Source organism: Branchiostoma belcheri, unplaced genomic scaffold (assembly GCF_001625305.1).
Source record: "Branchiostoma belcheri isolate BF01 breed outbred unplaced genomic scaffold, Haploidv18h27 scaffold67, whole genome shotgun sequence".
Classification (NCBI taxonomy): domain Eukaryota; kingdom Metazoa; phylum Chordata; class Leptocardii; order Amphioxiformes; family Branchiostomatidae; genus Branchiostoma; species Branchiostoma belcheri.
In genome coordinates this window covers 567,371-592,404 of record NW_017804320.1, presented here as the reverse complement: position 1 = coordinate 592,404, position 25,034 = coordinate 567,371, and the positions used below count along the sequence as shown (strand labels likewise).

At 41.4% G+C, this 25,034-nt stretch overlaps 1 protein-coding gene across 1 annotated transcript in view; it reads right to left on the bottom strand.

Moving 5' to 3' along the window:
- Positions 1 to 6,899: 6,899 nt before the first annotated feature.
- Positions 6,900 to 25,034, bottom strand: part of LOC109483913 (angiotensin-converting enzyme-like) — a 21,378-nt gene continuing 3,243 nt past the window's right edge. Inside the window, exons 3-14 of the mRNA XM_019787053.1 lie at positions 24,367 to 24,460; positions 22,893 to 23,036; positions 21,689 to 21,886; positions 20,840 to 20,937; positions 19,998 to 20,167; positions 19,348 to 19,571; positions 18,628 to 18,772; positions 17,790 to 17,891; positions 17,142 to 17,279; positions 16,288 to 16,463; positions 13,613 to 13,735; positions 6,900 to 7,196 (exon numbers count right to left, since the gene is read on the bottom strand). Coding sequence (XP_019642612.1) covers positions 6,922 to 7,196; positions 13,613 to 13,735; positions 16,288 to 16,463; positions 17,142 to 17,279; positions 17,790 to 17,891; positions 18,628 to 18,772; positions 19,348 to 19,571; positions 19,998 to 20,167; positions 20,840 to 20,937; positions 21,689 to 21,886; positions 22,893 to 23,036; positions 24,367 to 24,460 — 1,887 coding nt within the window. The 3' untranslated portion in view covers positions 6,900 to 6,921. The remainder of the gene's footprint in view (positions 7,197 to 13,612; positions 13,736 to 16,287; positions 16,464 to 17,141; positions 17,280 to 17,789; positions 17,892 to 18,627; positions 18,773 to 19,347; positions 19,572 to 19,997; positions 20,168 to 20,839; positions 20,938 to 21,688; positions 21,887 to 22,892; positions 23,037 to 24,366; positions 24,461 to 25,034) is intronic.

Here is a 25,034-nt window from a genome sequence, read left to right as displayed (position 1 = left end):
GGTTGAATTACCCCCGTTTTTTAGAACTGGGCTGATCAGAAAACAGCCGAAAAGACCACCAAACCCCCAGTTCCATAAGCCTCAGAGGCTAAGTCATTGCTGTGATAGTGAATACACCGCACAGTCATTGCTGTGATAGTGAATACACCGCACAGTCATTGCTGTGATAGTGAATACACCGCACAGTCATTGCTGTGATAGTGAATACACCGCACATAACACCAGTCTGACAACATCTATAGACTTTTGTTCACATCGTCTCACCTGACATCACCTCATGTCACCTGTAAGAAACAGGAGGAGACAGTAGAAACAGATAAAACCCCTTCTGGTCCCGGGCCGGGGTTCGAACCCACGACCTCCCGAGCACCAGCTTCATAACGCTGACACTCTAAACGCTCGGCCGAAAAACCCATCGGCGGGGTCAGTTGGTAGCGCCTATTACAAAGATGAGAATTTCTAGCCATAAATTGAATATGGAATTAGGAAGATATAAAAAAATCCCTCGCGACTAGAGGTTTTGTCCATTCTGTCCCAATGATATTGAAGACGAACAACATTTTATTTTGAATTGTACACTATATAACGATAAACGCACAAAGCTGTTCAACCTTCTCTCCGCCTGCTCAACAGAATTTGTTACATTTCATGCTATAGATAAATTTAAGTTCATCCTAGAAGGCAATAACCCTTACTGTGTACAAATAGGTAAATATATCAAAGAATGCTTAAATCTTAGAACAAGTAGTATTAGTTGACCCACCTATTGTTCTATACGTAGGATATTTACCCATGTATATTTGTCTGTATAATTATCTACATGTCTTAGACCTTACGAAAGTCGCTGTACTTTTTGTTGTGTCAATAAAGTTCTTATAACGCCCCCCACACACACACACGCACACACTGTTACACACCTGGCAACTCTCCCAGGTAGTTTATCTGTTACCGGTGACTCTTTGACCCGGTGACATTTCGTTAAAGCGATGTAGGCAGAGGTAGTTTTTACGTATGCCTCATTGATCTGATACATTTTCTTCCACTTGCGATACTAACAGTGCAGAATGACAGGTTTTTTTTGCATTGACTCAGACATATGTGTCAAATCGGATCGTGTACTGTGTAATGTGTTACTTAGTATTTCTAACAGGATCGGACTTTATCTTTTTTTTTATTCCAGCATTTCATGACCAAACGTGGCGACGGCACCCTCAAGCTATATAAACTTATTTTATGTCGCCACCAACGCAGAGTACAAATACAGGACAGGATAATACTCATTTTCACTTGAGTTATGTAAAGTGAGGAAAGTCGTGTAAAATGCATTTCCCAAGGGCACAAGATCGGTGACATGTCAGGACTCGAACAGGTGACATGTCAGGACTCGAACCCGGGACCTCTCACAATATCTGTGACTAGATCTGGACCCGGATTTTCTGTTCCACGTCTCTGTGTTCTTTTTGTGTACTGATAAAAGTTTCATTTGTGGTAAATGTTTGATTCGTTTTGTAAACATGATTTTTCAAGGATTCTGATATAAACTTTGCTGCGTCGTAATTCCAACACGACACCCGTTTTATCTTGAACGTAATTTTTTTTATTCAGCATACAATAAACAAAATAAGGGTACAGGACAAAGTGACGACGGGCTCAAGTTAGGTAACTTATGTTAGCGCCGCCACTTATACGAATAAAACTAATATTACTAAACAATGCAAAACACTAACCTAGAATACATGTGAAAGAAAAGTACAAACAGTCGAATTGATGAAGCGAGAGTCCACATTCCCCACCCAAAAGATGTCACAAATGACACAAATAGAATTAAAAACGTTTTGTTGCTAAATGTAATTTTGGGCGGTTGACATAATGTTACAATTAACTCGAAAAGAATAAACCGGGGAACCGTTCAAAATTAACGTAATTGACATCAGAGAAAGAGGCTATGGAGAGATCGATAGAGATATACTAGATCAGAAAAACAAGAATATCTAAGAATGTTATTCTAACCATCACGTTTTTTTATATCTTGAGTTTCCTGCTTTTTCTTATGAAAAGAAATACAAGAAAGTTAGAAGATAAATTCTAAGTATTTCTTTACTGGGACGAAGAAGGCAAGAAAAACTATATTGCTAGACAAGAGAGTCAAGACATTCAAACTTGAAATTCTAGAAATTCTTGAGGGTGATTATGCTTTTCAGAAAAAAAAATTCAAGAAAAATGAGAAATATATTCTTTGTGGGAGAATTCACTTGAAGAAAACTTTTCTTATTAATACATATTTATTCTTGAAATTTCTTCGTGTAAGAAAATTTGTCCACAAATTAAGAAAGTAAAATTGCAGTGAGATAGATAGATAGAGAGATAGAACCTCTGCCAAGTGGCAACACCCTCTGAGGTGTACAAAGGTACGTTTGTCAGAGGTTATCTAAGGATAAACAGAAGGTGTTTATCCGTGGAGGCGAAAACACGTCGCCTTGTTAACATTTTACACTCAATTAACATCTCAGACCCAGTGTAGATGCACTTACACAATCGTCCTCCTGTAAAGTTGGTATCTAGCCTGGTGTCCAGTCTGAATGTGGTCGGGGCCGCATGAGCTCTGTCCCGCCCGCCTCACATAGGTTTCCCGGTGTCTATTTCACGAGAGATTGATAATCCCTCTATCGTGTTGGAGGAAACCAAATCCCCAAGCATACTGTCTCTTATTAGTGTAACACTCCTACCGGGATGACCTGTTGCACTGGGCGGGGGAAGCTATTAGAGCCCCCGAAGGCACAACCTGCCTGAACAACAGCCCCAATCACGTAAGACTGGATACCAGGCTAGTAAAGTTCGAAAGCATGGCAGACTAACCGTCGTCCAACTAACCATGCCCTTGTATGACTTTTGAATTTTAAAATGGTACACACTTCTTTCTCTGCTTAGCACTCAGCACATATGAGAAAGAGTGTGGGAAGGTCAAACACACAACACTACCAGCGGACTAGCCCCCTGCTGTACGTAGTGCCTTGCACAACAGTGTGTCGGCCAAGGGCTACGAAAATGGAGATGGGCACCACCCTACGCCCGGCATAAGAGAACAGGAGACCTTTTTCTTCAGTCTTCTTGTACGACTTTTTAGGGGTTTGTAGCCACCTCCACAAAAATAAACGTTTCTGACACATGCGGAATGCACTTACAGAAGGGATATTTACACAAAACGGGCGTTGTCGCTTTTTCACGAGACAATAAGGTACTGTTACGATACTCTCCAAGCAGAGGTTAGGGTTTAGTTTTATTTTTGGCTTGCTTTTACTGATAGGCTTTTTTATCGGAGTCTCTTTGTCAGTGCAAAATTCCAGTGCAAAAAAGAAACCCCGATAAAAAAGTCTAAAAGCACACCAAAAAAAAAAACACACACAAAACCCAAACCTCTGCTTGGAGAGAACTGTTACGACCATTTGAGCGACTAAACATTTTTTCCTCTTCAGGGTACACAATCGGCCATTGTTTACCTGCAATTTTCTCACGGTAGCATAGAACGAATAACTGATTGTGATTTTGACAAGATATAAGTTCCAAAAATGTCGCAAAAAGAAAACAAAAGAAGTAACAGGGTGAACAGCACTCATTAGTTTGAACCATTTGTTTGAACCATTTGTTTGAACCATTCTCTATATAAAGCAAACCACATCTCTCTCGACTCGAATTACACTACTACAACTATGACAAGCATTAATAGACATATCACAGTGAATCTTAGGCCATACCGCCTTAATTTTATGGATGACATCCGCACGCGCATTGATTTTTTTTTGTGCCTGTTATAAAAAAGAAAAAAAGATAACGTCCTCGGAGGCTCTGGCCTGGCTCTAGGCCTGGGTAGTCCATGGTAGTTAGCGACAATACGGGGCCGGGCACCCAGGCTACCGCAGCTCCACGACTCAAGAGCTCAGTACATACGACTCATAAATTCCACAAAAGGCCAGCATGTGCCGGCTTGTCGTATACGTCACCATGTACTGCCGAAAATTCACAATACCAACTTTGTATTCCTGTGGTTTAGTAGTTTTTTTTTTTATTTTTGGACGGAATTTTTTTTATTCGCCCGCGCGCACTAGTTTGGGGTTCTTTACAGGATGTAATCCATACAATTAAGTCGGTTTGGCCTTATAAGCAATTCTCAAACTGTACTCAAACCCAAAGCAAGGAACGGTGATAAACACAGGTGGGGCATGTCTCTGCCTTGTCATATTTGCTGACCAAACACCTTCGGCAGGTGGAAACTGGCACTACATGTCTCCAAGGACTATATAGCTATAAACAGTCATGCTTGTATTACATAAGGGCCGGTGAAGGTCGTTGTAAAACAGGACACGTAATAAGAACTTAAGAGTCATTTTTTGTTATTGTTGCAGAAACGATTGCAGAAACACTCCATATGCTTGTCACTGTGTATGCTTGTAGGAAACGGTGCTTCAATCGTCTGGACCAGAAGATTTAACCATTTAACCTCCTTGTCTGGACATATTTCACGGATGTGGGAATTGACACCTGTTTGACAATATACCCCCCTCCCCCCGCCAGTCAACCGAAGTCCTGTGAAGTTTTCAATCCGCCCCCCACCCCATGAAATCGGAATTGTCGTATGTGCGAGAGATTGGTGTAAAAAGTCTTGTTTCGAGGTGTACTCTTTCAGAATTTCGGCCTGTGGTTTTCGTCCCAAAATTGAACGTCATACAAGTGGTTTCCTGTGTTACGTAACCTCTGACTTCATGCATGTTGCACACGACTGTATATGCTTGTAAGAAACGGTGCTTCAATCGTCTGGACCAAGATGGCTTAACCATTTAACCTCCTTGACTGTACATATTTCACGGATGTGGGCATAGCGACACCTGTTTGACAACATACCCTCCCACCCCCACCCTCCACTAGTCAACCGAAGTCCTAGAAATGTGAAGTTTTCAATCCGCCCCCACCCCATGACTTCGCAATTGTCGTATGTGTTACGTAACCTCTGGCATGTTGCACACGACTGCAAGTGAGCCCATCTACAAACGGCCATATACACAATGTACATGTACCCGTGCCAGAAAATTGTTTGCTAACGGCGCGGTCACGTTTTTTGTTCGTCTTGCGATTTTGGTGACGTACCATTTGTGTCACAGAACCAACCGTAAACCGGTATCCAGTCTGATCGTGGTCGGGACCGCAAGAGCTCTGGCCCGCCCGACTCACATAGGTTTCCCGGTGTGTATTTCACGAGAGATTCTGTCTCTTATTAGCGTAACACTCCTACCGGGACGGTCTGTTGCACTGGGCGGGGGAAGCTATTAGAGCCCCCAAAGGCACAACCTGCCCGAACACCCCAATACCCCCAATCACGTAAGACTGGATACCAGGCTAAAACAACCGCCGACAAGGATCTAAGACAGTTTTCTCGTAACAAAATATCTTAACTCAGTTGCACGACAAACCAAGAAATGTCCCCAATCTGCGATAGTACAGTACAACAATCGTACAACGAATGTGACCGGGATCCCCCTTTTTTTATTCCAACATGTAATCACCAGACGTGGTGACTGCACACTCAAGCTTTTTCAACTTACATTAATGCCGCCACCAACACAGGGGACAAATACATGACAGGACAATACTCATTTTCACTTGAGTTAAGTGAGGAAAGTCTTGCAAAGTGCCTTTCCCAAGGGCACAAGATCGGTGGCATGTCAGGACTCGAACCCGGGACCTCTAGGTTCAGAGTCGCGCACTCTGTCGCTACACCACACGACAACACATGTGGTACAACGAATTTGACCGGGATCCAACTTGACAGTTACGTAACGACCAAATTCAAAGCCAACACAACACTTAAGCTTCTAAACACCTTTGCACCAACCACAAATACACTTTCCGAAGAATTCTTACAACTATGTGCTTAATTAAGACCAGCAAACGTAGTCTATTTTGTCTATGTGATCAAAGTAACCGTTTGATGGAATATTAACCTTCGGACGTACAGTTTACTGGCGCTGTAAGTCTGTTGTTGGTACAGCTTTGCAAATTGGTTCATTAACAATGACATGTCCGTCAGTCGACGGTTATACACAGGCGCAAAACCTTAAACCAACAGCATCGCCAACGGCTCATTTCAAAAGTCAAATACGATGTATCAAAAACAGGACGATATAAACGTAGCCGACAATTTCAAACTTTTTAAGCGCTTTTGCCTTAAAGGCATCCAATGCGATTTCAGAGCAGCAAAACTGGAAATATTCTGAATAAGGCAATCTTTATGATAATGACACATACTGCTTCACATTAGCACATCTAAATTAGCATTTCATACTTTAGGGATTTAAAACTGCAGAAACAATCCCCAAGATGAGTCCTTTATTTTATGGGTGGTACCCTAAAAATCAGCCCAGAGCCCTTCCTGTAACCATTTTCTGTCAGAAGTTTGGGTATTTTTGCTCTTTGAGGGTCAATATACATTGGGATAGTGTGGTTTCAACTCAGTATGTAGATAAGTAACAAGAATATTGACTTTTTTGAAATATAAAGATATTGAAAAATCGGGTTTCCAAGCCCTAAAAACTGCATTGGATGTCTTTAAATTTTCTTCTACTAATACTTCTTCTTCTAATGCTGAGTTTGTTTATCGAAGCACACATAGCTAAGATCTTGACGATTTGTATGTATGCCTAATGGCGTCTCGTAGACGGCAACTAAGCTTGGCGGAAAAGTTCTTTCCGTTTTCCTCACATACACAACTTTGCTTTGATGCTTGGGTTCGTTTTAACTTAAAACAGGGGGCTTGTGGCTAAGGGGAGGCTGGGGTATGGCGGGAATATAACCTGTTGTTAAATGTTGCACGCACTACAGAATGGAAGAACTTTCTTTGTCAATCCGCGGATAAATTCTCTCCTTACTGGGTTAAGTTGGATCTTTCAAGTTCAAGACCTGCTTAGGGCACTCCAAACATAGCCCCTCCACCGGCGCCAAACTCGGTGACCCCCTGAGGCACAAAACAGGCAACCTTGAAATCCCACAGTGCGCCACGGGAGGAGCCATCCCCAGTCTTACCTGCTTCTGGCTATTCTCCTGTGTCAGGTCTGTGTTGTAGTTCCACGCCGCCACGACACTGTCGTAGTAAACCCGCTCAGCTTTGGCGTTGTAGTCCCAGATAAAGTCCCAGGCCTGCTGCTCGTCTGTGATGCCCTGAGGAGAGACATTCTGAGCTGACAGCGCCACTAACAGCAGACAGAAAACTCCCGCTCTCCCTGCCATACTGTCTGAATTACCGACTGTTCGTGGGGCGGTGTTCTAGTGGGACGTTTGTTCAGCTAGGCTGGAACATACCATTAAGTTTTACCAGGGGGAGGGGCTGGAATATACTGGTGGAGCAGCAAATAACATGGATTGTTTTTTCCATGATACGCGTTGCATTTTGCCTGTCGATTGGCTTTTGCACAACGAATTGCTGGTCATTGGGGAAATTTGACTTTTGGATTGTTCCTTTCCTTTCTAAAACCATACTACGTTTTTATTAAATGTTAGCATTCCGCTGCGTAACTAAAAAAACAACAATTTAATATAGTTTTAGAAAATTTGAATAAATTTGTATTAGTACAAGAAAAACGATTGGCTCCAATCTTAGAGTGTAGCCTCCGTAGCAGGCTTATAGTACTGTGGGTTTGGTGGTCTTCGGCTGTTTTCTGATTAGCTCAGTTCTAAAAACGGGGGTAATTCAACCAGCCCGGCTATGTTGTCTATATGCAATCAGAAAATAGCACATAAAAGATCCCAAACACCCTGAAGAACCCCCAAACCCCCAGTTTTTGGCATGCTATGGAGGTTACTTAGAGTGGCCGAGTCTGTGTTAGTCTTTGGTACATGTATATCCTGTCAGCCAAGTGTCCCTTTATCAAGGATATAGCTGTTTCCTATCCATGGGAGTAATCCGTTATCACTTAGTGTCTAGGCTGTTTTAAGTATCTCAAGTTACCAAATGCCGCTTTTGTACTGAAGTTAAGGCTTTACTTTGTAGATTTGAGGTTGTGTTCAATTCAATTAATGTGAGGGGGTGTATTCAATTCAATGAAAAATATATAAGGCCACACTGCCTTAATTCTATGGATGACATCCGGGCGCGCATTGATTTTCGCCTGTACTAAAAAAAGATCACGTCCACCTAGGCTCTGGCTCTAGGCCTGGGAAGTCCATGGTAGTTAGCGACAACACGGCACCTGGCACCCAGGCTACCGAAGCTATACGGCTCAAGAACTCAGTACATACGTACAGTGCAGATTCATGAATTTGTACCGGCTTGTCGTATATATATACTGCCGCAATTCACAATTATCATACTAGCTTTGTATTCCTGCGGTTTAATAGCATTTTTATTTGTGGCCGGAATTTTTTTTATTCACCCGCGCGTACTAGTTTGGGGGTCTTCATCAGAGGATGTCATCCATAAAATTAAGATAGTGTGGCCTAAAGGATAAAAAAAAAGTTTAAGCCCCACATTGCAGAAAAGTGTGACAAACCTTGTAAAAGCAGCTGAATGCAGTTCACATGACAGGTTCCCAATCATGAGTTAATCCAATTAAACCCAGCACCCAATCAGCAAGATTACAACTGCCCAACGATCTCGAAAGCTGCATGCTATTGGCTGTTGCTCGGCATTCCTTAGCGATGACTCACTTCAGTATACAGTAACTATACTTCACTATTTGGCTTTGAAAACACTCAAAAGTCCCAAATTATACAATTTTAAAGGAGCGCATGCCAATGATGCTTCATTGCTTGCGGAGAGCCATGTTTTGAGTTTGTGAAAGATTTCAGATGATTTGGTTGTAATACTAAGTCTCAAATGTACAGATTTTGCCTGAAAATGGCCAAAAAAATAATAAAAAATTAAACAATTTTAAAAGCCTGTATCCAAAAAATGACAAAAACGTTCCGGGGTGTTTGCCCACTATACCTTCATGCCAAATTTCATGTTATTTGGCCCAAAAATGGCAGAGTTGAATCCCTTTAAAGAAATGGAAGGAGGAGAAGAAGAAGAAGAAACATGAGGGAAATTCTCGTGTAATGCATATGCCAGTATGTCGTATATGCATCCAAACTAGCGTCTGTAACTCATGATCATCATTCGTAAGGCCACACCAATTTGATTTCTTGGTTAACGGATTTTTCTTGAAAAATAATGGGCAAAAAATAAAAATAAAAACAGGCCTAGGCATCCTATTATGGCCCAAAATGGTATGATAGGAGCCATGAAGTCAACACACCAGGCTGGTTCAAAATTTAAACAATGAATTTTTAACTTTTAATGATACCATTGCATTGAAAGATGGGATAACTAACAACAATTGTTCAGGGCAAAATATGAGCATTTTCCAGTTGATTCTGAATTTTAATTTTTTTTTTTTTGCAAATCAGAAAAAATGAAGCGGGCGAATCCGTTAACCAAGAAATTAAATTGGTGTGGCCTTAAGTTCGTTCTTACATGTAACACACGCACCGCACCTGGCATAGACCTTTCCTTTGTATTGTTGTTTGGTCAGTTTGTTGACTGAGCCCTGAGTCTGTTGTTAGTGTCTGAGGTGTTGTTTGGTCCTGGTTTTTGTACTGGCACTAGCCAACTGCAAACAACATGAGTGAGGTGAACGTAAGGTCATCATCCTTCAATAAAAGTTAAAGGTTTCCCGTGCCCTTATGCAGAGCGTAGGGTGGTGCCCATCTCCATTTCTGCTGCCCTTGGGCGACACACAGTTGTGCAATGCACTACAGCAGGGGGCTGGTCCGTTGGTAGTGCTGTGTGTTTGACCTTCCCACTCTCTTTCTCATATGTGCTGAGTGCTAAGCAGAGAAAGAAGTGTGTACCATTTTTGGTATGACCCGGCCGGGGTTTGAACTCACGACCTCCTGGTTAGAAAGCGAGCACTCTACCAATTGAGCTATTGCACCGGTTTTTCAATAGAGGTGGGGGTGAAAAACATGTCTGTACAGAAATGTTTAAATAAGGATACATCTCTATCTTTTTAATCATCTTCATACAGAAACTATTGGAATAAGTATCGTAAAGAGAGTTGTGACTACTGTTCTGTATTTAGACACCATATAGTTTAACATGAATGTTCATAATACCGACCAACAGCTGAAGAAAACACAATTTAGTATGACATACATGTAAGTCAGGTGAACGTAAGGCCATCAGCCTTCAATAGAGGTGAGGGTAAAAAAACATAAATGTCTGTACATAAATGTCTAAATAATGATATATCTCTATCTTTTGAATTATCTTCATACAGAGAAACTATTGTAATAAGTATCGTATAGAGAGTTGTGACTACTGTTCGGTATTTCGACACCACAGAGTTTAACATGGATTTAAATAATACCGACCACCAGTTGAAGAAAGCACATAAGCGAGCTCAAGGTGAACGTAAGGTCAACAGCCTTCAATAGAGGTGGGGGTAAAACAACATGTCTGTAACATGTCTGTAACATGTCTGTAACACGTTACAGAAATATATAAATGTAGAAAACAACACGGGGTATTCCGTATCGCCCGAGGTACCAGCCCGACCGCGCGTCGGATCGCCCGACGGCCGAAGCCCGGAGGGAGATCCGATCCGCGGGAGGGCTGGGACCGAGGGTGATGCGCAATACACCGTGTTGTTTTTTATTTATGTCATACCCACCCAAGAAAACACGCCTTTTAATGCGAAATAGGCGAACATTTGGTGTCCCTAAACCCAAACAATGCAACAACATCAATTCCAACGCCCGAATTTTGTGTTCGAATTTTCGAAAGCGGTGCAAGCGGTTAGGGCGAAACGCGTTCGAATCGTTCAATGGAACATATGGAAGGCCCGGGCCGTACGCGTTAAGAACCCCCGGGCCGTACCGCTAGTTATCACACGGGCCGGAACACCCGTATCGAACGTAATCGCGGCCCAGGTAGGACATAAATAATGATATATCTCTACTCCGCTTTGACTTAGTGCCACCCACTAGGTCAGGTGCCACGGGACGGTCTCTCAGAAACTCTGGCACAATCAGTCTACCTAAAGCCCGGACTAAGAGACTTATCATTGCGTTGTTCGCCTCTATAACAAGACAATTCACCTGTAGTGTTATAGCATCTAGATAAATCCTACGTGATAACCGCATATTGTGTATGAATTCTAATTTGTGTAATCGTTTTCAAATGTTGTAATATTGTGCTTGCCATTTTTCATGTGTACAATGAAGAGTACTAGTGCAAAACATCATTGTTTTTAATGCGGTATGTACTTATGTACATGTAATCAGGACGTAATTCGGGTATTTGCCCGCGAAAGTCTTACTGAATAAAAAAATTGATTGAATTTGATTTTATTAAATAATATAACTATATATATAAATATATATAGGGTATAACTAAATATAAAAAGAAGGAAAACTAGAGAAGAGAAATAAGAGTTCTAACTATTTTCTTTTTAACAACTTTTTCAACGGTACAGAGACTTGGACAGAGGGAAAGAGACAGAAAAAAGTATATGTCAAGCTACCCGAGACAGATTACTATATATAGTGCTCTGAGCTGCCAACGTACTCTCCAAGCAGAGGTTGTGGGGTAATGATCGTTACCTTTTTATATATGGCCGTTTTTTTTGTCGCTACCCCCACTACCCATCGGTGGCCGCGGGCCTTCTCTGGCTAATGGATACTGCCTGGCCAATTTGATACTGTCTTTTTGCCACCGAGAGGGATCTGCTTGGAGATTACTGCCAACCCACCCATGCCAACTTGACAAATCAAAACAAGATAAGGACAAGATACAGACATGGTATACATGTATCGCTATCTTCTAAATTAAATCTATTGACTATTGAAACTATTGGCTCCAGACTCCGTCTGTGCGGCGGCCTCGCTACATGTGGTCCTCTTGTTCTCTTCGCGTCGATCTGGGTGGCCTGTGGGTTGCCCGTCCCCAAATATTCCACAGAAACTACTAAACTCGCTAAGTTTACAAACCGGGCGGCCATCTTGTATATAGTCGGGAATGTCCGGTAGCGCCGTCGGGAACGTTCGGTAGCCTTTCCGGTTATGATCGGAGAGCTTTCGGTCGCGCTTCGGTAATCGTGCCGCTACCGAGAGTTCCTGACGGCCGTACCGGACATTCCCGACTACATACAAGATGGCCGCCCGGTTTGTAAACTTGCGATTTAAGTACTTTGTGGTCGCGCTCTGGAATATTTAGGCCGATATAAACATCGGCAACCCGGCCAATTCTGGGTTTATACTGTAGGAAAGCTCGGGACAGCAAAAAGTCGGGTCGAAACCGGAGCATCGGGCAGCCAACGGGAAATGTGCAGTTCTGCCAATGGATCTTTGCCCGACTCTTGCTGAGGGTAATGCATTGTAAGCCCGAATTAAGGGTCGCCACGGCTAGGAAGATCCGTAAGTGTGCTGTGGCAGTCGGGCCGAACTTTCTGGTGGTTACCTGTGTTGGTCACTGTGGCACGGACACAGCAACTATAATTCCATACAGCAACTAGCTATAGCTACATTTGATATTGTATTGTAAAAGATAGATTTTTGCCTACGATTTCTACATAGCCGAATCTACCAAAATTAATAAACTATCAGTAGAGCCATCCACACGCAGACGACAGTTGAGACAAAGTCGGTCACCACTGAGACAACCACGCCCCCTGTCGGATCTGTAACGAAACGTCTACATGTTATTTCATGTCTACATGTTATTCATTTCACTTTATTCAAATAAGGCTACACCAATTTAATATGCCTTTTCTTAATTCGCCTCTTCATTTTTTCTGATTTGCAAAAAAAAAAAAGATTCTGATTCTGAATCAACTCAAATATACTCATATTTTGCCCCCAACAGTTGAGGAAAGTTCTTTTTTTCCTAATTGTAAGAGTTTTTCATCTATCAATGCAGTGGTTTGAGTAAAAGCTTAAGATTCATTGTTTAAATATTACCCAGCCTTTTGTGTTGACTTCATGGCTCCTATTGTAGCATTTGGGGCTATGATAGGATGCCTTGACCTGTTTTTATTTTTTATTTTTTCGCCCTGTCGCTTCATATTTTTTTTAAATCCAAGAACCAACAAATTAATTTGGTATGGCCTAGATCTAACTACAGCCACTACGTGGTGTTGGTGAAGCCGTGAAAAAATACGTAACCTCAGTGTTGATCTATAGATAGCCTGATGACTCGTTTAGATCATCTGTTTTGTCACAATTTATGGTAACTGATTATCAAGTCAAGGAAACAAATAAGTGAACAAATATAACGACAAATATTACTTAGCCTGGATGCCAGCCTATTTAGCTTAAGTTGGTATACGCTATCGTAAGCCCCAGCTGTCACACATTCAGAACCTTCCCCGACTACCAGCCGACCAAGTTTGGCTTAAGTTTGGGAGGAGTCTGACCGAATTTAGGCCATACCCACCTTAAGCTTTCTATACGAATCGAATCGAACTTGAGTCAAATTTGAGTCAAATTTGACCCCTGAACAGACCCGAACACCACTGACCAACACCAGCCAACCACAAGCAATTAAGAGAGTGTTCTGCAGCTAATTAAAAGACTAAATTTTACTGACCGATGGAACAGTTCAGTTCGTCAGACATGTCGGCGCAGTCGGTGACTCCATCACAGCGGTCCCCCGGCCGGACACATCCGGATCCATCCGCACAGGTGAACCCGTCAGCCGCCTCACAGTCGTCTGGGTCACAAAGAGATTCTTTATTGACATAACAAAAGAGTACAGAGACTTTTACGCCAAAAAGCAGTTACTCAAGCAACTGGATATGATTTTGAAAACGTCAGACGTTTCAGGTAGTATCCACTAGCTTTCGTCAGTGACTGAGAGACCAGAGGGGAAATGCAGGTTTATAAGCACAACCTATATCAATAGGTTGTGCTTATAAACCTGCATTTCCTCCTCTGGTCTCTCAGTCACTGACGAAAGCTAGTGGATACTACCTGAAACGTCTGACGTTTTCAAAATCATATCCAGTTGCTTGAGTAACTGCTTTTTGGCGTATCGTATTACCTGGATGTCTAACCTTCATCGACGTACAGAGACTTTTGTATGGTCTTCTACAACTAAAGATCTAACAAAGCTAAATACATGGATAACGTCATCTTACGTACAGAGTATATGTATGCGGTAACAATAAAAGTTTAACTAATCTCTAACATGTGGTCTCTAAGATCGAAACATTCTTTAAAGTATTTTCCTATTTGAACACTGTATTGGTTATCTCCCCTGAGAATGTAGTTACATTTATCTATAGGATCTAACGTATTGAAATCAATTGAACATGCGGAAAGAAAGGTGAACAGCAATAGGCGTTTATCATTGTATAGTGTACAGTCCATTATAAAATGGTGCTCATTTTTAATCATGTTTGGACAAAATGGACAGAACCTTTGGTCATTTGGCATTTTCTTGTATCGACCCATTTCAATGTTTAATTTATGACAAGTAATTCTTAATTTTGTGATCACTTTTCGGATATCTAGATTGTGTATACTTGAGAGGTCATACATGGGGCGTTTTATAAACTCAGGATAACGAACCAATGTACAGGTTTAGATCTTTCAACACATTTTCATGCAAAAATAAGACAGACACACTTGTACTTATAGCTCCAGTTGAAATTAAAGTCAATGCTCTTCCCTTGAACATTGGTACGTATATCAAAGAGCAAGAGCGCATTGAGTTTAAAGATATGGAGTGTGACGAACATTATATTGTATTGGTATACTATCATGAAAGTTCATTACCTCCATGAAAAATGGAGGTATTGTTTTTGGCGTGTCTGTCTGTATGTATGTCTGTGTGTGTGTCTGTCTGTCTGTGTGTGTGTCTGTCTGTGTTTCCGCAACTTTGTAGTCAGCATAACTTCAGAACGCCTTTATGGATTGTGATGATATTTGGTATGATGGTAAGTCTTGGAAAGACAAAGGTCAAGGTCAAGTATGGGCCTCCTGGTGGATGACCTTGGTACTGCAGCAGAACTTCCGGTTTTTGTATCTTTTGTCCTGAACATGCTATGGTCTTGACTTTTTCGTGACAGATAGCTAATCCTGTCAGGAATAAGTGGCGTAAGTTTGGTCCCCCTAGCAGCTTGTTCTGGAACTGCAGGTTAGTTTCTGGTAAGAACTTTCAAAGCCAATAAGTCCACATTGGAACAACATATTTTCATCATTTTTGGTGTGTAGGTACCTGAGAGACAGTTGTACATGATTAAATGCAAATTATGCAAATGAGGACTTAATTTGCATAATTAATGAGGAAGTTCTATAATTACAGTGTTTCATATAATGGTACTGCTATACATGTAATCTATTTAATCTGTGGCAGGCGGAACATCAACAGATACCAATTATGCAAATGATGACCTAATTTGCATAATTAATGTGAAAGTTCTGTGAATCCTTATTGGTGAATGATGGGAATTTTATACCTCGTAACATGTGTAAGTTACTTAAAGGTTTGCGTCGCTATGCATATATTATGTTAATGTAGAGGTTGTTTGCATAATTAATGAGGACAAAGCAAGCCCATATTTCATGGAGGTATGAGATCTCGGAACTCTTGTTTGTGTTGGTTGTTACATGTTTAAAGTTAAAACTTTTGATCCAACACAAAAAGCTTAAGAGACAAGCCTCAATGGGTCAGTATACTGAGGAAGACCAGAATGACCGGTCAAGAGCTCTAGGTGAGAGAACTTTTTATGTTGGATCAAAAGTTTTAACTTTAAACAATGAATGAATGAAAGACCTTTATTGTACGTTTGTGATCTAACAAGCTAAGTACAGGTCGTGGATAAACAGGGAAAAAGAATACAGCAATGACACTTACATACTATACATACTAATGTGATCTACTATGTACAGGTTCAGCTTCTTCTCCCTTCTTAAACATATTGTTCTTTTTTTATATTCCAACATTTAATGACCAAATATGGCGACGGCATACTCAAGTTATATCAACTTATTTTATGCCGCCACTAACACATAGTACAAATACGGGGCAGGACAATACTCATTTTCACCTTAGCGAAGTGAGGAAAGTCGTGTAAAATGCCTTTCACATGGGCACAAGATCGGTGGCATGGCAGGACTGACGAACCCGGGACCTCTAGGTTCCGAGTGGAGCATTCTGCCACTACAGCCACACGACCCCACAAACATATTGTATTCGTATTCGCCTTCCTATTCTGCTACAGTAGTGCAAAAAGGATTCGTGTAAAAAGAGTCACTCACAAGTAGGAGTCCAGCTTTCGTCCCAGCCGAGTGTCTCTCCGACGTTCTGTGTTTCCAACCAAGTGATGAGTGGTTGGAAGTACTCCACGATCGGCTGAGCTGACATCGTCCTTTGGCCAGTGATCACCTCCATGGCGTCCGGCCACGGTTGACTGGCACCCATCTGGAGCATTCGGCTGTGTGTTAATTGTTTTGGGTAGAGAGGGTGGGGTGGGTACTGTTACCATCCGCATGTTTCAAAACAAAATGTTACCACAAAAAAGCAGCTATTTTGCTGAAAAACAAACCAGATACTTAGTGCCCAAAAATCTATGTCCCACTCAAAAATCAAGACCATAGCATGTCCACAGCACGAGATATCATACCCATGTACCCCGCTGCAGTACCTTACAAAATCGCTAGAGTACCCAAGTTCAAGTTTATTTCAAAGCCAACATTAATTTATTTCATACCCAAAATTGACCTTGACCTTCCTTTTCCCAAGCTCATCCTACCTACCAAATATCATAAAGATATGTGCACTACACCCCAAGGTATAACCGATGACAAAATCAGCTACTTATAACCTTCTGAAGAAGGTACCAAACCCTCTGTACACGTAGCCTCTGTAGCAGGCTTATGGAACTGGGGCTTTTGTGGTCTTCGGCTGTTTTCTGATTAGCCCAGTTCTAAAACTGGCTCAACTCAACGAGTAATTGAACCAGGCCGGCTATGTTGTCTATATGCAATCAGAAAATAGCACATAAAAGCTCCCAAAGACCATGAAGACCCCCAAAATCCCCAGTTTTTTTGGCATGCTAAGCCTATGGAGGCTATGTACACGTAGGTGAAATAAAAATTGAAGACAGACTGACGCTAGTTTCTGTCCTGCTGCTGCCCTGTGAGCCTGTGTCCCTGCAGAGATGTCACACTTGTGCAGCGGGCCGGTGTGCCCGGAAGTCTGACACAGGGCCTGGTGGAACTGGAACTGCAGCACAGAGCTGACGAAGTACCTATGGCGCGTGACATACAAAACAGATCCGTATTCGTGTGCAGTATTGCTGCAAATGCTATCATCAGATATCATACTTTTAACCCCCTCCCCTTGGTCGCAACAATGTTCACCTTTTTCTAAACTGTATATTTCCTAGTGGTTATTGAAATACAAAACAGATGTGTTTTGGTGCGCAGTGCTACTGCAAGGGCTATCATAATATACCTTCATCTTCGATTGACTACAGCGCGGATGACTGCGGGTTTACTTCATTTCCCCTGTTGCTAGCAAGGCCAGAAATCTGTCATCATAATTTTATAACATACAAGTACTTTTAAAACTCCCCGAGTAGCAAATAAAACCGCAAACCTTTTTCAATACTATGTCAGACTTACTGGTGAGCAGAATCAAAAGAAGACGTAGTGGAGCGCACAGTACATGTAGATGTCGAATAACACAGAGTACATTACATGCTTGAGCGAAATACTTATTTTACTGTGAATACTTGAATGAATTGTAACACAGAGACCTTATGTAAGGGTTGTTGGCGGCTATGTGGTACTTGCAACCAGGGTCAAAGTCTTTGTCATGGTTCCTGGGAACGGGAGGCACGATGCCCTGGTAACGAGTCCTGTTGGAGTAATACAATACGTGTGTATTTGCTGTATAGCACAAAGAAGATACACAAAATACTTAAAATAATACACTCATTATATTCTATAACTTATGTCTTTTCAAAAAGTACGATGTAATCGAGTGAGTTTATCTTATGTTGAAAGTTCATCTGTGTTGGTAGAAATCATTATGAAGCAAGTTTAAACTGTAATTTCCAACACAACAAATTGGACGCAGAATGAGATAACACACGTGACTCCGTGAGCAGTGGATCATAGGTTGCAGAAAGTCTGTAGCGCCCCCCGTCTCTGTTGAGGGATGGTTGTAATGCCCTGATGTAGATGGCCTCTTTAACCCCTCGTGCAAAGAAATATGGTTCTGGGTACAAGATTCTTACTTTGTCCAGTGAGACTGAATGTCCAGGTGATTCTATGTGTATATGTTGTGAGACCTCCGAAGTAGCCGAGCTAGCTCAGAACCGGACTTCTTTGCACGTGGGATTAAAGAGGCTATCTACATCAGGGCATTACAACCATCCCTCAACAAAGACGGGGGGCGCCACAGACTTTCTGCAACCTATGATCCACTCCTCACGGAGTCACGTGTGTTATCTGCGTGACGTCACGGAAGCGGTGGATTGCTCATTCCTTGACAAAGACTGGAGTTGTACAGTCGAAAATTTGGGTGAGTCCTATTTCTTGTGTTGGAAATTGCAGTTTAAACTTGCTTCATAGAGTGAGTTGATGTGTAACCTGAGTTTCCACCACTCCTGGTTGTAGGTTGCCGGAGTGATAGAGCCGTTGAAGACCGCCCATCTCCACTGGTCCATCAGGTAGCCGAACGGCAGAAACGCGATCTTGTCCAGGGCCATACTCATCAGGAAGTTGATGTCAGATTCTGGATCATGACAGGATCGAACAGATAGGAGGTGACTTTCACAAAACTGTTCTTTCAAATAAAGTCATCATTTGCATAATTTGCATACAATAATGTAGATCTCTGTCTAAGCTATCCACATACCAAAAATCAAGAAAATACATTGTTCCTTTGTGAATTTATCTGCTCTGAAAGGTTTCGCCAGAAACCCCCTGCAGTTTCAGAACAAGTTGCTAGGGGGGCCAAACCCACACCACTTATTACTGGCAGGAAAAGCTATCCACCACTCAAAAATCAAGATCATAGTATGTCTATGACAAAAAATACAAACAACGGAAGTTGTGCTGCAGTACCAAGGTCATTCACCAGGACGCCCAAAATTGACCTTAGCCTTTGCCTACTCAACACCTACCCACATACCAAATATCATTACGATCTACCCAAAGGTTCAAAAGTTATGCTGGCTACAAATGTGCGGAAACACAAACACATATACAGACACACACACAGACAGACACACACGTCAAAAACAATACCTCAATTTTTCATGGAGGTAACAACAAAATTAGAGGCAGATCCTCTGCTGTAAGGCCTACCGTTGTCGTCTTCCACTGTATCCAAGAGGCCGATTCCCTGTAAGTGTGTCGGAGTGGCCACGGACAGAGCCAGCAAATCTCCCACCGCTTCATGGAAGCCTGGGTTTGCTCCCCGCCGGAACGGAACGGGATGGTGCTTGTACTGTAGATAGTACTCGATGTGACCCATCTCGTGGTGGATGGTGATCAGGTTTTCCATACTGACGTTGCTGCACATCATAATCCTACACAGAAGGAAACAAGAAACCAGGGATTTCATGCCTCCTTCATATCAGCTCGCAAATATAGGAGCTAAAAACCGGACATCCAAAACAGAATGCTGTCAGACGTTTTTTGAACGTTTGAATTTGTTGTTTAGAGTTAAAACTTTAGATCCAACACAAAAATTTCTCTCATCTAAAGCTTTCGACCAGTCACTCTGGTCTTCCTCAGTAGACTGACCCAGTGAGGCTTGTCACGCGGCTTTTTTTGAAGTGTGACATCAAAGAGAAGGAAGACCAGAGTGACTGGTCAAAGGCTCTAGGTGAGAGAACGTTTTGTGTTGGATCTAAAGTTTTAACTCTAGACATGTAACTACCACTTGCAACAGAGATGAACTTTCATGATAGTTTGAATTTCTTGTTAACGTTTACATGTTACCAGCTGCCTACCTGACATCATGCGCGTTGTAGAAGTCCCATGCGGACGCGTGACAGACCACTTCTCTGTCTGCCGGTTTGACGAACATGGAGTTGTCCCAGAAGTTCTGCGGCATCTCAATCAAGCCCATTGCTTTCAAGAAGTCACCTGATGTTCTGAACATCCGATCTACTGTCCATCCCTTAAATGTTGATACAAGGGATAACTAGAGAAGTAACATTTGCAAAGCAAATGTATAATGTTTACCTTCGGACATGGTCTGCCCTGTTAATTTTTATTCAAACACATTTGCATACATGTAATACTAGTATTATGGTGACAGTAGTAGAACAGTCCATGAAATTGCAACATTATGTAACCCAACACCAGTCGCCATGGTGACAGACGTTAACAAATCATGTCATTGGCCAGGTCAGAGGTTAGTGTTTGGAACAGAAGAGGAGGAAGAAACTGAGCAAAAACAATATGTTTTCCTTCGGTAAACATAAATATACGAAGTATGGAAGTTTTGAAACGTACTATGAGATACGGACGTGGCTTTAAGGCACACATGTGCAGTAATGATTGAAGAAAAAAGCTGTACTTTCAAAGAAAGTAACTATTGTAGTGCTTGTGGCGTAACACTATAGATATGAAGAACTTTATTGCACGACAATTGCACATGGTACAATGTATGGCAAACTACATAAAGTGAGTAACAAACAGTAAAATAAATGTGTTGAATACGACCAAATTCAAACAATAAGGGAAAGCACAAGACTTTGATATGTCTAACATTACTTGGGTTCATGGAAAAAGCGGAACCCAAAAGAAAATTGGTCATGGTTATGATAAAAAGAAAAATGCGCCTTACATCTGACAACATCTTGGCTGTAACGTTGATGCTTGTCTTGCCAGGGTAGGGCTCAACAAGCTTGTAGATGTTGGCCCAGGATTGGGACCACATGTTACCTGCAATGCACATAAAACGACGATGACATTGTATGTCTTCTTTTAAATAGAATATTTCATCAATAGCCAAGCACACACAGACTTGAACCGCCATTATTCATGCGCATTGCATTAGAAAAGAACAGTAGTTTAAGTCATTATTATTTTACTATAGCTGATTGCCAAACATAGTATTAACATAGAAAAACATTGAACTTTATTCCAACACAAGGGTTATAGAGCAATCAAATTTTCGACGACTATTGTCACCTTCATCGGGATAATTAATGACCAATCACTGCTCAACGTGATCTCGCGAGAGTTACGGTTTACAAACACGTGACCTTATTCACACGAGACTTTACTGATACGTGACGTAAGTAATTGATCAATTGATCACGTTGTGAAGTGATTGTTCATTAATTATCCTGATGAAGGCGACAGTGGTCGTCGAAAATTTGATTGCTCTGTAACCCTTGTGTTGGAATAAAGCTCAATGTTTTACTATGATTACTACCAACACAGATAAATACAGTATAACCCTAAGCATTTCATAGTATAGAAATGTATTATGTGCTTTTTGTCTAGATTGAGATATAATTCTCTCTTGTTTATCTTAACTCAAGATGAACGAAGCCAAGCCAAGATCTTAACTCAATAACTACGCTGTAATTATAATTTTATGTTGTGAATGTTCAGAAAGAAGAGTTCATTTGTACATCAGCTTTGGAAGTTAGCCATTACAAATACATTTCGAATCTATCACACAAACCTAGAAGATGAGCAGGGATGGGCCCAGTGGCACTGATCTTGTCTTGTCCGTATGTAGCCCTGAGCTTCTTCCTGACGTAAGCGTGCAGGTTGTTGTACAGAGGCGTGAGCTGGTTGTACAGGTTCTCCAGTTGTTCCTGGAAGTCAGCTGTCTCGTACCAGGAGCGCCAGTACGCACCCGTGTCTTCCCAATATGGAACTGTACGGAAAAATTCCATGTTGAGGAAAGATTTTGTATGACAGGCTGATTTTAAAACAATCATGAAAGTTCTTTTGTGTTGGTAGTTACATGTTTAAAGTTAAAACTTTTGGTCCAACACAAAAAATTCTCTCACCTAGAGCTTTCGACCAGTCACCCTGGTCTTCCTCAGTAGACTGGCCCAGTTGAGCTTGTCACGTGGCTTCTTTGAAGTGTGACGTCAACACAACAAAGAAGCCACGTGACAAGCTTCACTGGGTCAGTCTACTGAGGAAGACCAGAGTGACTGGTCGAAAGCTCTAGGTGACAGAATTTTTTGTGTTGGAACAAAATAAATAATTTTAAACATGATTTTAAAACCCTTGTCCTGCGGAGCCCAACAATTGTTGTTTTGCACATATCGTACCATCTATATAGAACTCTGTATAGGTACTATTTGGGGTATTTTTCGTGCAACGCATTACACCGCAGCGAAAAGCAACGACTACGGAAATAACTATGCCACCTCAGGGCAAAAACGTTAGGGGTTCATGACATAATTAAGACAAGAAAAAATTATTGAAAAATTCTGTGTTAAGAATGCCAGCAGGACTTAAGTTCTAAACGAAAACTACAGTGCGGCTCCAGATGTCTTACTGAGGGACTGTCGGTTAGCTTGGGAAATGAATCTACTTTACTATACTAACAGTAGATGATAGGTAGTATAGTATTTGTGGTATATATAGTACTTGTAAATACTTGTAATATATAGACTCCTAGCACTTAGCATCATTATATAGCGTTCCAGTGTGCAATACTCATGTTTTTTATCCTCTCGACCACATTTGGTCACATTTGTGCATTTACATTACATGTACAATAAAGATTCATTATATAAACTCGGATACTTGGATACTATGTGAAATGATTCCCATATAAAAATCTATCGTACTGTAAGAAAGGAATGGAAACAAGTTATGATTTTTTTTAGTTGAAAGGTAATGAGATTTCGATGTGTTTCTGGTACCTCCCTGACGGACGGCATCGTTACTGAGTTCCACGAAGCGAGGGTACTTGTCCTTCAGCTGCCTGCCCACGGCGTCCCTCAAGCCTTCCCAGCAGAACCGCAGCCGGTCGTAGTCACGCGAGTCAGCCAGGCAGTCACTAAGGTCTGTGTTGTCAAAATGATAACCACAATCTCGTTAACAGATAGTAAGCAGATAGAAAATATTGCCCAATGAATGTAGTGGAAAATGAAACACATTTTGTTAGCCAGTGTCCTCACTACGAGACCGATGAGACACCGAGAGAAACAAATTATTTCAAACAGTTAAAACAGTTTCTCCAATCTTTCGTCATTTAGAATATCACCAAAAGTCTATGTTCCTACTAAGATCACAAAACCCACTAATTATGCAGAATGTGGGACGATTCATTATCCACTGCCTTCAACAAAGAAGTTGAACCCCACAATAGCTAGCGTAGTAGTAGAAATAGAAGTTTTTCCAGACAGTTGTTGCCTGTCTTCTATTACTGTATTGCAATGAGTATTATACTTGATTGTAAAAGCAGTTAGCCTTCGGGAATGATTTTGCAAATAAAGTTTCATTAAGTTTCATTAATTAACGACAAGACATTGGGGTATCTTCATATGTCTAGATGTAAGTTCATCTTTCTCTATCAGGGGATCGAAACGCAATACATTTGCATATTCAGCACAAAATACTGGGTTGATCTTTACTGAGAATGCTTAAACTAATTCCTTATCCCTTAAAACATGGGGATTGACACCAAAATTATTCTGATACTTTGTGTCATATGAGATATTGACGAAAACCAGATTTTCAGTAATGGCCGCCCTAATTTGCATATTGTGCGGATTGTCCAAGGATGACAGAGTGACATCATTCAGATTTTTAAAGAGCACACCTCAGAGGTATGGAAACAGCAAAAAAAAAACTGTACCGACCGCAATGCACGCTTCTCGGTCTCTGCCACTAAACTATACTACATGTACATCATATTGGTGCTCTCATAGAATCTAATAACGATAAAGTTATATCACAACTTTACTTTTCTCTTGGACAAAAGTAATTTCCTTACATTACTTTCTAAGACCTTTTCTTGAACCTACATGATCACTGTTCATGAGTGCTTTTCCCTCAATTTTCAATATTTCATTACTTTGTGACCATCCTGTGTTGGTTGGCGTCTTTTGTCAAAGTTATCTACATAAGTATGCAGATTATTTCCCTTCGTTTTGCGGTGACATATATTTTGTATAGCCTCCATAGCATGCCAAAAACTGGAGGTTTTGTGGGTCTTCATGGTCTTTGGGAGCTTTTATGTGCTATTTTCTGATTGCATATAGACAACATAGCCGGCCTGGTTGAATTACCCCCGTTTTTTTTGGACTGGGCTAATCAGAAAATAGCCGAAGACCACCAAACCCCCAGTTCTATAAGCCTGCTACGGAGGCTACATTTTGTATACTACCGTACCTGGTTTTAGCACCAAACATGATGTCGGATTGTGATACTCGCACACCTTCCCAGTGGAGTAAATAAGACGCATCTCAGTCAGCAGGTTGTTGTACTGCAAAGAAAGAAGTCGGTGATTTAATATCTCTGTGAAGCCATTATGAATTTTTTTCTGGTTTAACAGTTTATTCATAAAAAACAGCCCCCAAGCCTGTACAAAAACATGCTGAATAACACTGATTTTTTACAGTTACTTGTCTGGCAAATACAAATTAACATTGCAATACATTATGCAAACACGCGAACAAAACATAACAAAAAGCCTCATATGGGCACTAAAGTAAAGACCAGAGAGTCCTAAGATATTTCTCAGTTCACGTCTATCCATTTTTCCACTGCTGACGCCCTGTCAACAGCCGCCCTATCCAACTTCCTAGTATTTCTTGACCAGCCTCTGGGACCTATAGCTAATGTCCTGTGTCTGACTTTCTGGGGTCTGTAAGGTAATTCCCCGACCCACGTGCTGTCAGTCAACTGCATGGACACACAGACATACAAACACACACACACAGACACACACAGACACACACACACACACACACACACACACACACACACACACACACACACACACTCTCTCTCTCTCTCTCTCTCTCTCTCTCTCTCTCTCGCATACACGAACACAAAAC